Source organism: Bombus pascuorum, chromosome 8, assembly GCF_905332965.1.
Source record: "Bombus pascuorum chromosome 8, iyBomPasc1.1, whole genome shotgun sequence".
NCBI lineage: Eukaryota > Metazoa > Arthropoda > Insecta > Hymenoptera > Apidae > Bombus > Bombus pascuorum.
Window position 1 is genome coordinate 6,571,490 of NC_083495.1, and position 18,353 is coordinate 6,589,842.

General features: G+C 38.8%; 1 protein-coding gene across 7 annotated transcripts in view; it reads left to right on the forward strand.

Moving 5' to 3' along the window:
• The window catches only part of LOC132910106 (glutamate receptor ionotropic, kainate 2-like), a 121,873-nt gene that overhangs the window by 22,690 nt on the left and 80,830 nt on the right, over nucleotides 1–18,353 (forward strand). For all 7 annotated transcript variants that reach the window (XM_060965565.1, XM_060965567.1, XM_060965566.1 and 4 more), the window contains exon 3: nucleotides 14,921–15,082. In XM_060965565.1, coding sequence (XP_060821548.1) covers nucleotides 14,921–15,082 — 162 coding nt within the window. The remainder of the gene's footprint in view (nucleotides 1–14,920; nucleotides 15,083–18,353) is intronic.

Sequence of the window (18,353 nt, forward strand, 5' to 3'; positions counted from 1 at the left end):
CGACAGTCCCTATAAATGAATTACGGGAATGGGGTGTTACTACGAAGACCTTAACAGAAACGTCGATTATCGACCATTAATTCAAACGCTTCGTTGCTCCCGTCTATGAAATCGACTTCTTCCATTCCCCTTCAATTTATCGTCGAGTTCCCAGCAAAAAGCGAAAGTGTTCCCATGAATCCTGTAGACCTACCTTCCAATCTTTTTCCCATCTGTTTCATTCCGCGACTCCTGACAAATGTTAACACTATTCGCTCCCTCCTCCTTTCTCCCCTCCTTCATAATGATATACTCGTTCGAACAGTGTGATAAAAAAGCACACTCGTTCCAAATGTATTTCCTTTTTCCTTGTAAAATTCGATCAACGAGCAGGCGGCGAACTCAATTTCCACGCTTCTGCATCTTCCTCTTCGTCTTCTTCGTAACTTCACGCAACCTACATTCGACCGTGCGTTTAGATACAGTAGGACGAATAACAGACTGAAAGTTTACGAGAAGGCTGATTTCGTATTCATGGAAAGCATCATGAGTATTCGTTCGAAGTCGACGCAGCTTGCGGTACAGAATACTCGCGACTGAATCTCGGCCTGACGGGCAAACGAGAAGGCCGATCGAACGCGGAAGATACATCTCCCCGGTTATTGGGTCTCTATTGGATTGCCTGGCAAATACCTCGGCACCGTTTCTATCTTAATGTTACCGACAACGTCCTGACAATCCTGTGAATCGATTCCTTTATCCCGCTCGTAACAACTGGATAAAGCTGGAAACCTACGAGTCAGCTCTTCGCATGTACCAGCAATTTAATTTTTCGCGAAGGTGGATCAATCAAAGGGGATTTTTCTACGCGTTTATTAATTTTGTGTAATTCATTGCTCTTTTAACTGATCGTACGAATTTCGAGGCAATACAGACTGGAAGGGTTTGACGTTGACGAATTTGATCGTTTAATATCGGATTACGATGGGAGTGTTCGAGCGGTGAAAGGTGCTATTAGATTGACACGAATTGTCCAACCTTTCGGTGATTAATGATGACAATATTGCCACGCTAAATCGATGATATTTTAAATTTCCACAGTGATTTCGTTTCAACTTATTGAATGTGACTCAAATTTTTTAGATGCCTTGCATTGTCTTTTTCTTTTTCTTTTTTTCTTTTTTTGCTGTTTTATTTGAGGGGTGACGATTAGCTTTTAATCTTTGAATGGGAATCATTGGTCAACGTTGGGATATTTAGATGGTTCGTGTCACGCGTTGATTCTATACTGCCTTGTTCCACCGCGATGAGAAATTTACGGAATTTTTCGTCTGTAACGTTGACTGACAGACACGACGGCAAATATATGCGCGTTTTTTTATGTCCGATTTCATGCAATTTATGAATGCTCCAGGATCCGTCGTCCGCGTAAACGCTCGATTATTTACGTTTATTCATGTAAAGCCTTCACCCGAGCCATTTTTCGTTTACACAAATCTGCTTTGAGATATTATTCAACGGATTTTTGCAAAAGAGGCGTTATATAAAAATATAGAATGTAGGACGTTGTATAAAAATTGTACTAGCAAGATATTTATTCTTTAACGTTGCTTTGAATTTATTGCTCGTTACAGTGGTATTGTCATAAAACCCTATTTAATCGAATTAAAAATTCCCTTTGATGTTCCACCGCTTTTGAAACCATCCAAACGTTGATTTTCAATATAAAATATATCACTGTGGTAAACCGGAAAGCATATTATATCGAAAGGCGTGGATTATAATAAATATAAAATATACAAAATATATATAATATAAAATATATATATATACTATTTGATTGGTATATACATTGGTGTATGCCATTTGAGACGATGGGTTTTAAGCCTCTAAAGATCGTACGCGTTACTTTATAAGTTTTTCACCAACAAAATGTAGTTTAATTCCGATTCTGTATTAGCGATTCGAAGGGTATTTTTCATCCAATACCTCATTACAATCGAGTAAAAGTTTCGAGTGTTCAGCGTTCATTTCTCGACAGGCTGGCCCACGCGAATGTAACGCAATCAAATATAATGGTCGTTTACTAATTACGTGGCCAGTGGTGCGAATGAAAGTCGATCGTACGCTTAATGGCGGTACCAGTTGACGAATTTTGCGCGCGACCAGCCCCGTTTCTGGCTGTGACAGAGTTGCTGCCACGTTCTGTTCACGGTGGAACAATGAGGCGCATTAATGACTCCAATTTCGAGCGATTACGTACGGACGCCAGATACATTCTCGATTTTCAACGCGATACCCATTTTCATTTGTAAAATTATTTCGAACGGATAATGTAGGAAAAATGTAACGAAGTACGCTGTAAATATTTTCATGATGAAGCAAGATTCCTCTTTGATCATAAGTATTGATCATTTTTGTATTAATGCTACTGACTGTTAAATTTCAGATTCTGTCTTAAAAATTCAAAATGGAGTCACTTGATAAATTGTAATAACGGACATATTAAAGCGGAGAACGTTGGAGCTGAAATTCTGATACTCAAGAATTCTGTTTGATTCTATAAAATATTGCTTATATGATGATTCTTTCCATTTATGTGATTTAATTTTCTTTACGTAATTACAAACTTCAAGTAGGTAATATCGCAATCTCTTTCATACGAAATCAAAACAGGGTAAATTAGGTTCAGGCAATTGCAAGTTTATATCCACAACGATCTCTACGAAAGATCTCGCGACAATATACAGACATATTTACATGTACTCTCGACGTTAATATCGCAGAAAGCAATTTGTCCGCTGTAATTTCTTATGATTTATTCATTCGTTTGTATTGTTAATATGTATAATACTGTTAATTTATGTTTTCAATGATTAATAATTTATATATTCTTTATTTTAAATCCAACCTTAAACCATTCTTATTCCCTGTTAAACGTAATGATAAATACACAGCAGCGAAGAATAAATCGAATATAATTGCAGTGCAATATAAATATTTTGTCTCGTGAAACATTAATGCTACAAAAGTAGACTTATCATATTATTACTTCATTATATATATACATAAAAATTATAAATTATACATATAATTTATAATTATATAAATTATAAAATATTATAATATTATAAATTGTAAATAAATATTATACAAATTATAAATTATATATATAAATGATAAATTATAATATAAATAAGTAAAATAAATATGTTAATTCAGTGTAAAACTCAATTGAATCACCCTTATTATTCTAATAGAAATAAGGGGATAGATCAGTTCGTGGCGTCGATTATCTAATCGTAACGGGAATTTACGACTCCCGTTGACGTGCTTTCTTGCGATCGCGTCTCTCCGCGAATGGTCGACTAAACAAAATAGTAAAATAAAGTATAATATAAATTCAGTAGCTTACTACAGCATTCTTATGTAGTAAATTCTTACTACAGCAGTATATTAACATGTTTCCATTGTTTGAGAGTAATACGAAGGAAAATTTATCCTGGAAACAATTCTTCAATTTTCCTAGTTGCTCTATAAATACATTCGCATTAATTTCGGGCATAACAGGAGAAATACTGCCTGTCGACTATAAAACCAGCGCTTACCACAATGAAACATGGCATTTGAATGGTACTTAAAAATAAATCGCGGTCGTATTCGACACCAGACCGATAAATGTTTAACACTGAAAGCGTATCAGCGTTATCAGGACATAGGCGTTGGTGGCGGGAAAAATTCAATTTCGCCCGGATTTTTTTATTTTTTAATATTCATGAACCCGGTAAAGGGAATAGACAGAGCGAGTAAGAGAGATCAGCACAGAGAATGCAGCGCTCTGTCGAAAAAATGTAATCTTTGATTAAAATCGCCACATGCATCCCTGCAAGCGTTCGATCTAAATCTTTCCCAGTCCATTTTCAGTGAATCTCCCAGGCGAATCAATTTCCATTGACCACCTCGATTTCCCAACGCTGCCGAAAATCGAAAACCCCTACTGCGAAATTTCAGCGAGTTTTCAAGTACAAAGAGGCTCATTTCTCGGTGAAAAATGAGACGAGCGCGTGAACGAGAACAACCTCGACGCGTGTATTCGAGTGTTCGCGAGTTTATGATGGGTTGATCGTTATTGAGGCGCGGGAAGACTCGCCGAATTCACCGTTAAAATTCTAAAAAATTAGAAGTCTCCTGGCTGTAAACGAAACTAGAACGAAATATGGTAAGATGTCTATAGAAAGACAGATGCTTAACACTAGAACTACCGATAGCTAACACGAAGCTATATCTACCAAAACAAGTCGAAATGACTGGTCTTTAAAAAATACGTAATAGTAGAATATTTTTATATTTATTGATGTTAAGGTTATTGGATGTATGTGAATACAAAGGAACGCGTGGATAAATTGTAAGGTGGAAAAAATATATATATTTATATTTTGAATATTAAAGGTAAGTACAAAGTTTGGAATACAATATGAGCTGGTCCAGATCCGCACGCTGGCAGCGTTACCCTATGACTGAAAAGCCCTGAAGCCAACGTTGCACGTGTACCGCTTATGGTTTGCCTTCGACGCAGTCTTTTGTCTATGCGCTGTCGATGGCTTCAGTGCTTGAGAAAATTAAAGACCAGATGTGAGTTTTCTTAGAAGTGGCGACTTCAACAATTGATTTATTACTTTCTTACGGAAAGAATTCCATGTTATATAGTACATTTTTGGTATTATTAATTTAGCTGGGATCATGATCCCTAAACGAGGGTTGACACATTTATAAAATTGTAGAAACAGTCATTTCGACTGGTGTGGTATTTCTAGCGATAGCATCTAGCGATTTAGCGATGGATCCGGAATTTTCCTGATAATTGATATCGTCATATCGAATGATACCCAGTAAAAATTTTAAAAACGTGTGGGAAGTTGTAGGAAATGAGGAAACTGGTTAATTGGGGTTCGATAAACAGATTGCAGGACCCTTTTACACTTTGACAAGTACTAGTCATTTTGACTGGTATTGGTATAAGTAGCCTTGATACAAAATTATTTTGAGTTTGAACACATAAAAAACAAAATAAAATTCATTATATTATTCTCCTAGTTATCGTTGCGAAAGTCATTACATGATTGCAGGAAAAAAATATAACATGAAGTAGAAATTGTAAACCTAGTCAATTTGACTGGTGTGGTAGTTCTAGTGTTAAAAAAAGCAAAAGGAAAATTGCGTCCGCGTCATAAGCTGGCTTAAAGCTACCTACATATTGCCTGAATAGTAAGTCGAACACTCTCGTTCTCGAACAGCCGAATTTTCCACGTGGAAATTTGCTCGATGACCGGTGGGGCATGACGAAACCGCTAACGAGTCGCATTAGTTTAATAACTCTGCGAGCATCGCGGCGAGAAGAGACGCTCTTCGTCATGCTCGACGATGAACTACGACGCGTCGGCTACGATGCAGCCCGCGCAAACTATTAATCACCCGCTAGCCGGCCATTAATTACCGCTGCTCCGAATTTCGTTCTTGCAGCCTTCCACCGGACCAACTTGAAGGGATGCTATGTGTATTTACGCCATCGTGTCGTAGAAATCCCTTCCGAGTTTATATCTACCGCGCCGCCTCGAATTTGCCGCCATTAGGGGCTAACCATGCGCCATGTTCCGTGTTTTATCTTTGAGGATTGATTATCGTTTTTGTGGAACACAGATTTTTTTATGCCGAAAGGGAGGGATATTGAGATATTTCAAGAGTTAATTAATGAATAATGGTGGAAACATTGGAGATGAAACATTGAGGATATCAAGATTTCATTGATTAACATTCCTTGAAAAATTGACAATTGGATATTGAGATCCAAAATTTAGAAGTTACGAAATTTTAAGTTACTTATGTGATTAATTTAGAAAGAGTTTTGTTGATTAATTTAATCAACAATGTTGATTAAATTGATCTTACACAAAATGGCAATCCTTAATACTCTTTCGAAGGAATGCAACATAGATTATCACGTAACTTAATGACATTAAATATCGATAACAAAGCGTCAGTTACGTCGTTAAACATTACTCTCGGCCGGGTAAATACGATGATACTTAGTTAACCCGTTATCGATATACTGCGGTAAATTCAGTGATCTGGGAGACAACGAACAACAAATAGGCCATTGGCGAAAGACGGGAAAATCGGGTTAATTGGGGAAAGAGGATGGCGGTTCGCTTTAATGACTCGCATTATCGTTCGTATATCGCCAAAAGCCACGTCGAGTTTGTTGAACTACAAAGCTATACCGTGGGTATTCAACGCAGAAATCACCCGCTGACAATTCACACCACTATGGTTTCGATCAGCTCGAATACACAATTCACGAATCTGTTTCAATAATTATGTAGATCCTCTTCGATCGACGTGATTTCTTCTCTATTTACGTATCGACATTAACACACTCAAAATATTCACACCTTCGATTTGTCAAGTATAATACGTGATATGTTAAAAAATAATTTTTGCTTCTGATAAGTCAACATCATAAAGAAAAGAGATTTCTATTATCGAATCAGTAGATCGATAAATGTTACACGAACAATTCCGCTATGTTCGTACTAGCGACAATTTTGTCGTTCTCGCTCGCATCAATCAAAAGTTCCAATTTCTTCTTCTTCTGAGAACAAAAAGGTCGTCCTGCAGTCGTGTCGCCAAATACGTGCACGTCCGTAAAAACAAATGCCGTAAGCAACAAAATTGTCGTGCGACAAATTGTCGCTAGTATGTACATAGTCTAACTCGCTCAATATTCCTTCTTTCCAGTCAATCTCATTTATCCACACATCTCTGCTCGAAGATACCGCAACTTTCCAGAAGATGGAATACTTCATTCGGTATAATGTCTCCGACGAATGGAAAAGTTCTGCGAAAAGTTTCACTCGACTTCCCAAGTACCCAGCCTCTCATCTTCGTTCTCTTATCCACTCGTTTCTTCGTACATTTTCGCCTGTGCCTTGTTAGCCGCATCTACGTGTCTCCGGCTGACTTTCACGCGGATTCCATTCTTTTTTTCCTTCTTCGGCCATTTCTCGAGGGAAAAGAAGTAAAATGCGACGAGGAGAGAAATAGCAGTAAAGGGGAGAGTGTTTCGTTGCACAGAGTGATTTTCGAAATACCTCGGAGACCACGCGACAGTCTCGCGTTTTTCCCTTTCTCTCGGCTATTCTATTTTTCCCTTCGACTGTGCTCTTCTTACTCCATTCCTCGTGTGTCTCCATCGTCCTTATCTTCTTCAAGGGTCGTTTCACTCGATGGAATTCCAGTCTCGTCCGTGAAGAGGGCTTGCGACGAGGGCTTTCCTCTTTTTCGCTCGCCGCGGCACCCTAGCACAAAGAAAGAAGGCCAATAGGAATTTAGGTTCACAATGCCGAGGAGGGAAGCAAAAGGAGACACGACGCGTTCGTGTAATTCCTAGTCTCCCCTGTGTCTCACGATTATGAACAACACGTAGATTTTTGCTAAAAATTCCTCGTCGAATGTGTGGAGATGCACCATGCCAGTTACCATGGCAATTATGAAATGTCAAATATTTGTTCGTTTGAAGTGATCGGCCTGATTCCCGAAATTATTCAGAAATTTCGAACATTTTTGAAATTTAAGACGATCAAGTTGGTTCCCGAAACTTTAAAACTACACATTGAGTGAGAAATTTCAAGTACTCCTTGGCTTAAAATAATCAACAAATGTTAAATTCTGCTAAAAATTTGTACATGTAGTCGACTGAAAGAATATGGCACGTGGTATATCGAAACAACTAAGAAATTTAATATTCCTTTTATTTAAGATGTTCAACTTCATTCTCGAAACTATACATTCATTGGGACATTTCAAATATCTGTTGAATGCTACGGTATACTACGGTAATTAAGAGACTTCAAATATTTTGTAATTCAAGATGATCAACTTTCTTGCAAACATAAAGCTTCTATTTATATCTAAAGATCAAACAGTTGCAAACAGAGACCAAGAACACATGAATTTCTTTGTCCAACAAATCTCCGATTAACCAAAGTTAGCCGCAAAAGGACCACGGCTTCAACGATACGCTCGCCGCACGGGGCGTCCGACAATCTCCGTAATAATTCATGAAAGCTAGACTAGGAGTTCGCAGGGTGCACGGAAACAGCGGTAGCAAAGTGTGTCGTCAGCGTTGCACGCCGTCCGGCTGGCAAAACGATGGAAAGTTCGCGGGATCTCACGGTCCACTGGAAAACTGGCTCATTCATCGTGTACGTAGCGAGAACCGCGGCTCGAATCGAGATCGTCCGTAATCCTGAAAATTATTGCGCGTTAGTGCTGTCACACGCGTCCCTCTCCCTAATCCACATGGACGTTGCCGAACGTGAATCAGAGATTTTTTATCGGACCGGAATAGCCGTCCACATTCGTGGGAATCCCTGTGACATTGCATTTGAAAAGTTTTTTCTAACAAATGTTGTTCTTAAAGGATTTTTCGGTAAATATCTTAATTCGTTTTCACAAACTGACGGGAGATTTTCGGGTAGAAGAAGATGTAAAATAGATTTACTGTTGCGGCAAAATTGCATAAACCGCGAGATTCAATTTATAATAATTGTATCAGCGAAACGAAAAATAAAAATCGCAATATCGGCGACTGGAAACTACAAGCAAGTAGCGCTCATCTCGAGTATCTACGGTATGAAGGGATAAGGAGGAACTTAACGTAAAAGTCTTTTCGCGTTCCGCACGCATCTCCTGTGAGCACGGTAAAAGTTTGCCTGATCGATTTGTACGTCGTTGCATCGACGGAAAAATTCTTCGAGCTTCCTTCTAAAAGCAAAGATCGCGAACTACCCAAGATTCCCTCGTTATCTATAACGACGTACACTCTGTACGAAATAGGATAGTCGATTTGAATTTCAGAAAATTCCCATTGTTCTTCCCCTTTTGTCTCTTTTCGAGTGCCTCTCTATCTCATTTGTTATCCGCGGAAATATTATTTCCTGGCTGAGATACTTTCCAAATTTATGTCTGGCCATTGCTTCGAGCAGTTCTTCTTTCCTCTGGTAGGACGCATTGTAAACTTGTTGAGTACACAGTAGAAGACAGAAAAAGATTATAGAAGCAGTGAGCCGCAGGCAGCTGTTTACTCAATAAATAATTCTCAGGTGGTGGCGTGAAAATAATTCGCGAATCACTGCTTTTCACGTCGCGTTGTTACGATGAAGTTCTTTCATTCGATTATCTTTAGACGGAAAATCCCTTGCCCTTTCGTTTTTCCCCTTCCGGATCAAATCAAAGTTAGATACGAGGTATCGTTGTTTCCTGGAAACGCAATTACTTGCCAGCGTTGAAAGTGGCGCGAGGTAAAATACGGGGGTTAGGAAAGTTGTAAAATTTTACGCCGCGAAAGTTTTAGCGTTGCATAGCGTTTCTCTTAGCGTAGTTCCCTTTGTAAATTTCAACTTCATTATCGTTGTTTGCCGAAGAAATATGATTAATTTTCCGCATTGTTGCGTTTCTTCCAACGGAGGCACGAAATTGGCGAGATGAATCAAGAGCGAAAGTTTAAAACTCCCTTTAATACATTCTAGTGCATTATGCTAAATCAAGTGATTCTTGTCCTGTGTGGAGAACCGTGCCATATAATACTTGTTTCTTTTTTACTTCTCTTCCATCTGGCTTATGCGGCTTCTTTTACTTGCAAGATAATTTCTAGCGATAGCGGTTCCTTGATGAAAATCCTAATGAAAAGTTGGGTAATCCCTGCGATAAGAATCCTTCGATTCACTCCATTTTACTATAACCGAATACAGGAATATCAGGAAAGAAATTGCAATTGCTTGTTTGATCTATTTGTATAAACAATCGGAAGAAAATCTTTTCTTTATTGTTGAAGAGAAAAGAAAACTTCATTCAAAGATGCAACATTAAGTCGATATCTGTTGAAAGAATGCATCGAAGTGAAAAGCTCTTAGATATTTCAAGGGTACTTTACATTCTGCTTTGCAACAAAAATTTCGAACTTTTATAAGTTTATTTATCCGTACAAATATGTACAATATATATTGCTCGAAATGTATATGCGAAAGTTCGAAATTTTTGTATTGCTATTGTAGTATCGTGGACAAAAGGTAAACCATAAACATTGTCGCGAGTAGAAGTGCCAACAGGCCCATCAATGTGTCGTCGGTCCTTCAGTTGAATAGTTTCGTAGAAAAATGACCTAAGTGACTGGCCACGAACGGTTGCGTAACACGTGCGTGGTGAGACTAAGACAAAGGGACAAAAGGGATGCTAAGACAGAAAGACAAATTTACGGTCACTATCAGTAGAGAAGTCAGAGGGTGTAAATCGAGAAGTCAGAGAGTGCGAGTTGCGTTGTCGAGAGAGTGTGGTCCACGTGAGAGAGAGAGAGAGAGAGAGAGAGAGAGAGAGAGAGAAAGAGAGAGAACGTTAGATCCATTATGACGAGAGTTGCAAATTAACTATTGAGATGTCTGAAGTATAATATGTTATTGCGATTAGTTCATGTTAAACAACCATCGTTTCCTGTTTAATCAGCGTCTGTACAATGCATTCATTCGTAAATAAATCACTGAGTTATCAGTATTTCATGATACTACACTATCGTTTGATCGAAATTGCTGTCGTTTTTGATCATGTCATGAATCTTATTTAAAGACGACATTTAACAAATATGGTCTTTTTAAATTGTAAAGCTTCCTCGAAATACCTAGGTATCTTGCACTTCGGCAGGAGAAAATTCAGGATTCCGCGTTCGCGTTATTAAGTTATCTGAGTTTCTTACGATATTTCAGATTTACTTAGCAGCATTCACACTGGCGCGCTCCGGCGCGCCGCGTCGCAGCGTCTATCGTGATTGTAATTCCGTAGAAATAGAGATTAATTTGCAGAAATTCCGACCACGTTATCCTAAGCTCGTGGGATTCACGAAGATTACGCCGAAAATGAATGTGGTATAGCATCGGTAACCTCTACAACACGAGACACTATTGCCTAGTACTTATATCGAGATTCGTTTTATTAACTTCTCATAGAAAAACTAAGTGGATGTTTCATGTGCAAATTTTTATTTCTCTTGAACAAACATTCTAATATTTGACTCAAAGAACAGTTTTGTGTGAATCACAGAATCTTTTGTCGTATTACAAAATTTTTACAAAATTTTTGATCATCGATCACTTTTACAACAGCAAAAAGATTAGGCTTGAACAAAATTGATTCGATTAATTTAAATGTCTGACTACGTACGGCTAAATCCACTTCAATTGATAATCTGTTTATTCGATAAAAACTTGATGGAAAAGAAATACGGAAGAGCTGAGGATTTTACGATTATTTCGAACTCTGAAACTAATATTCTTTTATTTTTCCTTGAACTTTAGCGATAAATCGGAGATACTCCTCCAAGTTTCCTCCCCGTTAAGAAACATCGAGTATTTTTCAGCGAGTTTATTTTGTACCGTAATGTTCGATTCTTTCTGGAGATATAGGTAAAAAAAGAAGTACATTCCCTTTGAAAATTGATTTATCGAGAAACGTATAGCCGAACCACTGTTATATTTCCAATATTCAGTGGAACACGTTCCGTAAAATACATCGCCAATGAATCACGTTCCATTAGCAACGTTCCTTTAACTCACGTTCATCCAATTGATCCTTAACGCGGGATACGCGGGATTCGCCTCATGAATAGACTCGAGTTCATGCAGAATTTTCCCTGTAACGTGCAAGATCCTTCGTGAATTGATCGAGTCCTCTAATGTATTGCCTAACGTGAAATTGAAAAATTGTTACACGGAAGATAAAATATTCCTTTGTCAGGCAAAATAATTCAGGATCGGTTGTAATTCGTTAAGTTGTGTTTGCGAACCAATTGTTTTACTTGAAATTTCTATTCACTAATATTCAATACGCATGATATTCATTTTTCATGTATCTCACCACTGTTGAATTTTCTATTTTTATCGCTGAAATGTTATATTTATCACATTATCATTGGAATGACAGTCATCTAGCAATTTGTCGCATGAAATTGTCAATAAATAAATAAATAAATACAAGAAAAGTCTGAGAAAAAATTGTCTGATCAACCAAACCTTCAGAAGAGATTTCTACAGGCGTTCGAATACTTTTGTAAACTACTGTATACACACCAATCGAATAAAAAATTAAACTAATATCTAGAAGAAATCAAGGTGATTCAATATCGAGAGTATCTCGGAGGGTTCGACGTCGATGTTTTTCCGGAGAAGCTGAAGGTGTTCTACTTGGTGGCAATAACTCTCGCCTGCAACGAACTCCCGGAGGAAACAATCTTTATCCCGAGAAAAGCCCTTTGCTCTACATTTAAACGACGAATGATAAAACGAAGCTGTTAAGAGGATAGTTCTCTCGGGGCCTCGAAAGAAACCGCTAAAAGAAACGGTCTCCGTTTTCACCGATTCTCCCGAGTACTTATCGCCGTTTGTCGACGAACCAAAAAACAGTTACACCACAACAAGCTGTAGACCGAGGGATAAACGTCGTGCCGACGAAAGAGTCGAGTTATTTGCCGATAAATGGATTAGCTGGGTGGGCGACGAACGAAACAAAACTACGCAAAACATCAGCGTCGGAAGAGTTAAAGGTTTAGGCGAGAAAAAAAGTAAAAAATAAGGCCAGAAAATGTTTCAGAAGCGTTGCAAAGCTGGTCGTACTCGCTTTTTCCCTTCCGCGCTAGTTAGTCGATTTGTAGGATTTTTGTTTCGCGCACTTCCGCCTGGGATTACCGCCATTACGTTTCGCGAATGTTTTTCCTAGCTCGCTTTTGTACCAAACACATACGCTAGAATTTCTAAGAGAGGAAAAGGTGTCGAGGACAGGAGAGAATACTCCGATCCTCGTGTTTCAAAGCAACGGATATCGCTTAAAGGAAACAGGAAGATTAGAATTCTAACATTTAGCAGAATCTTTTGGTTAAAGATACTTCCAATGATACTTCCAATATTGCTATCTTTGCATCAAATTAACCCCAAGCGTAGCTCGAAGGCGTTCACCATTCGATGACTATACAAAGATGGTCGAAGCTTTCGAGTTGAAGAAAATTCTAAAGGAAACGTGCTACGTGAGTGCTCGAAGGAAAAGTATCTCTTACAATCTCGTAGATGGCCTCGATTTTTGATAGAGGTCATCCTCTTTCAGATCTGAACTTAGTCTGGAATAAAACTTGGCATAAAAATATCCAGAAATAGAAGCTTTTCCACTTCTCGGGGTAAGCCCACCGAAGGACATTTGATAGTCTTTTTAACTATTCATAGTTCGCTCGAAATTCCCCTCCGGTCGTGTACTTTAACTAGAGGCAAGTATGGTTGGGGTTAAAAAGGGTGATTTCTAAAACGTTCCTGACCCAGAACTGCGGGTTATTTGCGATACACGATTAATAGTTGGATCAATTAACGACCAAAAGCGATGAATGAGCTGCTCGTTGATAGCAAAGCCACACGTTGACACGAAAGCGGCGACGTTTCTATTACCTTGGTCTCGCCTGTCGCAACCGTAAACGTCCGGATTGCAGATAGCAACGCCCCTGGAGGAGTTTCCTTCCTTGAGGAAATTGATAACTCCCCGTTGCACTGGACGCGGCGATTTTTCAACGACAAGAGGACAGTATCTCGCCTACCGTCCTTGCGCGGCTGCCGATTAATGCTCGCGTTCCTTCTAATTAATTATGCAAAAGAATGAAACGGAGATGGATAGTAGCGACCTGGATTCTTGAAACCCTATAAATAACACTCGAAAGGAACGAGCGGTTCGAAGTAACGGGAAAAGGGTGGATTTGGTGGAAATTGTTCGTGAAATGAAGATACATGGAGGATAGTGTTTTTCTTTACGCCCGATGTATTTTTTCGATACATACTATTTGAATTTCCCTAGATTACGGCTCTTTCGTGTTATTTCCTAAGAAAAAGAAAATTGAAAATCTCAATTGGATTTTCTTGTCTAAGGCACACGGACAAAACTGAAGGCTGACTGTGGTCGTTCGATTTCTCTGCGAGTGTGTTGACTATAGAGAAATAAAACTTTCCGGGATGTCTCGTCACGATTGTACTCCTTGAAATCTTATTTTCATTTCATGGAGGCATAGCCGGTTTAGGCGAGATGCCTTTGTTTGCCGTTTGATCAGGTTTACGAACAAGAGAATCGACTTTCGTACGCAGAGGGAGAAACACTAAGTTTTATTACAGCCTGGGATAGCACGAGACATTTTCTTCCTCGACAAGAAGCAGCGTTAATTTCACTCAAAGTACGAATGGTATCAGATGCAGAGCCGGGTTAAATCCTTCGTACTAACTCCCAGACTTCTAAACGAAACTTCCTAGCTGTAACCAATATGCACAGTACACGTGCATTTATATACATGTTGCTAGCCCTTGACATGGTCCTACATGCGGCCTCTCTTAGTTTGGAAGCATCGATCAGCAATTAGTAAACGAGTTTGCTTCTCCTCTCGGTTCGCAAGAGAACTCGAAGAATTCGCTGTTAGGCGTACGATGGACTCTCAGGATGCAAATTGCCCGTGTCGAGCCATCCAAAACCGCTTCTATCACTTTATCGCGCTATAACAAATGGTATGATTTAATAATTATTGTGCTGTGATTTAAAGTATATGTCGGGAAAAAGGACGAAAGATATATTTCGATAATTAATTAGGATTATTTTGTGGGATTTAATAGGAGACGTAAAAGATTGGTTTGCCGATATAATAGGAGGGCACTTGTCCTTCGTACGAAAAGAATAGCAGGGTCAGCAGTTTCTAAGTATATTGGCATGGAAAGGTGAATCTTGATCGCGAATTCCGCCCACCGTGGCGAAATCGATATTTAACGAACCACTCTGCTCTGACCGATCGTGTCTGACACATTGAACGTCGATTGATTTCCAGGTGCTATATTCACTCATGACCAAAAGGATAGCAGTACAGAGTTGGCCTTCAAGTATGCCGTGTACAAGATCAACAAGGAAAGGCTTATCCTGCCGAAGACGACGCTGGAGTACGATATACAATACGTGCCAAAAGATGACTCCTTCCACGCGTCGAAGAAGGGTGAGTGATCCATCGATTAAATATCTTTTTAATTCTCTCTGATTTCTAAATTGTAAGTTTCTAAACCACAGAGTAATGTGTGCTTATGTTTCTTTGTAATTCATTAGTAAGTAGTTACTTTGTAAGTAATTAGAATATTTCAGGATCTGAAATAAAACGGCTTATGTCACTTTTCGTTGAAATGCTCTGCCCATTACGGATTATCTTATTCAACTTGTAGTATACATTTTTCCATAGTAAAATTTAATATCCACTGCCACGTTGATCCTCCTACTCGTCGGCATTGCTTTGTATCTCGTTACTTAAGGACGACAAAATTCAAAACGCCGGAGGAATGGATAGGAGATATTAAAGGTAACGTGAAAATTGTTTCCAAGCGTAAGCCGATGCCTTCAGGAAAATTTATCACCACGGCGTTATAATAAGTTGACCAAAGGTAATAGCTTTGGTCGTGGCGTCGTTATTAACGTCGCATGCAAGTTATTTCACTCTTATCGACTGGAAAATTTACATTATCGATAATTAATTTTATAGTATATTTTATAGAACAATGTTTCTTTTAAAACAAACTTTATCTTTTTCAACTATTTAACTTTTTTCCGATTGTGATTCATGTAATAAAAACGAAAGTCGAAATCATGTTGGAGCATAGCAGTAAAAAGGAATTGTAAGATATATAGCCCTATTTCACGTAATTATTGCGACGATACATGCATCTATTCAATCTTGGTTTATGATGTCATCGGATTTACATCCTCTGAGTCTTGTCTTTTCCAGAAAGAAGATGTTATCTGTGATTTTGTTGCACTGATAAATATCAAGGTATCAATAAATCAGGGTATAAAACGTGATAGATCAAATAAAAGGGACATTCCGTCGTTGTAACCCTTTGGAAAATCCACGGTGAAATTTAGTATTTACCGGGTAATCCGTCAGCTGTGCCGTTTTCATCACGCTACGTGTCCCACGTAAATGTAGTCTCTGTAGAAAATCAGATCAGTGGATTTACTCTTTTTCTTTCTGCTAAATCGTCTACCGTTCCGTGCAGCAAACAGATGGATCAAGTTCCAGATCGATGTACTCAACGTATCCTGCCCACTATTGACTCGATTTCACTCTAGCCGAATTATTTCATTCTGATTTTCCTTTGTGTAACAAAATAGTAGCCATTGATTAGTATCCTGTGCATTTTCCCTCTTGTTTCTTTAAAAATTGAATTTTGAAATGTGAAAAATGAAACATTCGCTGTTTCTATATCACAGATTCGCTAAAATTGAAAATCGTTGACAAAGCAATTCCGGACTTCCTCGGTCAACCAGAAAATCTAACATACAAATCTTATCTGTACAAAGTACCAGTTGGTCCATGGCCACAAGCCAGCAAACGCTTGTTCCACAGTAGCCGTGACTTTTCTTTCGACGTCGACAATGACTGTTGCAGAAGCCCTCTTTCAGCATCATAGATTCTAATCACTTTTCAACTTTGGCAACATCACGAAATACCTTCGATTCTGTCGTATCATCAGTCTGTTTTTGATGACGATAAAAATATAATTTTCTTGTCCAAATTTTATCTTTCAATTATCAGTCTGAAAAAATTCGTTATCAAAGCTAAATCCGATTAGCATGTAAAAATGTTTCCAAACAGTGCCATGCTCGGTGAGTTATTGTTCGACAGTTGGTTTCCTATTCACCCAGGTTTATGAGTCTTTCTTTACTGTTGACAATGAGTCCTCTCACAAAATTCCTCCTTTCCAGTAACTTTACAAAATCGCCATCGCCAATCTGTTTTCGATAACGATAAACACATATTCTCTTTAACTTAATGCGAAATCCGAACATCATTGGAAACGGTATCGAGGTTAAAACCTTCTCACGTGAGAAATCTGTCGAAACGAAACGGTGTCATATTCGAAGTTACTGCTCGAAGATTCCCCCGACAGTTGGTTTTCCATTCACCGGGTTCGAGCTCTTCCGCTTACGAGGTCTTTTATCGTTTCATCCGCCTCTTTTAAACGACATCACTTCGAGCTTGGTATCGCTAAAGACAGGCCTGGAGATACGGTTTTCCACAAAACCGCTTGTAAGGCTCTCGAGAACAAGCGAACAACGCCGCGCCGACCTGCTACGGCCATGGTTGTATGCATGCAAATGCGCACACCTGCCGCCTAGATGAACCTTGTAGAACCGTTTGTTTCGCGTAAAGCGTTATCTGCTCCTGGCCGTGGGCGTTTTTATGTTTTTACGGTTATGTGCATACGTGCCGGTAAACGGTGACCGGTTATCGGTAGCAGAACCGATACACTTCGCACTGAGAACGAGTCGAATTCGCTGGTCTATTCGATTGTCGTGCCTCGGTGGCGGTGTTATTAGAAAATTACAGAAAATCGAGTCTCGCACAACGAATTTCAAGTAGCTCGAGGAATACGCGTGAAATTGATGATCATTATGAGAAACGAATACCATTAGAAGGAGATTTAACAAATCAATCGATTTAAGAAAGAGAAATCTGCTGGCTATGTACTTATACTACTATAGCTGTTCTCAAACACTGGAGGAATTTTTATTGAAACGAATTTTCCGCAAGTACTCGTCTTATTTCAATATGTGTGATACATACAATACAATTTCTTATCTGGCCTCCAATATTTCAATATTTAAGATTTTGGGTGACGAGGAAAATATAGTTCGAAAGAAGAAATTTAAAGGACCTACCAGAAGGGTTCAAATAAAACAGGACACAAGATTGCTAAGTTGACTTACCGACAAGTCTCGAATAAGATAAATTAATAAGAAACATTTTGACAATAGGGTTAGATAGGACCATTTCACATTTTACAAGAGACGAGTATCTTTTCTTGAAATAAGCTCTCAGATTGTAAACGCACAATTAGATTTTGATACGAAGATGAAATTACGTACGCTGTACACAGACAAATGGTAACGAACGTAGTACAATGAACGGTTGGATAGGCAGAAGAAAGCGGGACTTGGTACAACGTCACGTCTTGTCACGTGTTCGAGAGCATCTCTTGAGGTCTCTGTTCTCGATGCCTTGCACGAATAAAGACCCTCCACGGTTGCTTCTCAATCTTCAATCTTCCGCACGGAGCCTTCTCGGCCGTGAACATGTATATTCGCATCTTCTTCTAAGAGAAACTCGACCGTGAACCATTTTACGTAACTTATGCGCATCTATAGTGTCTTATAAATATGCCGTTGGAACCGTGGAGAACTGAGTTTCTGGCGCGCATGTAATTTCCTCTTTGAGG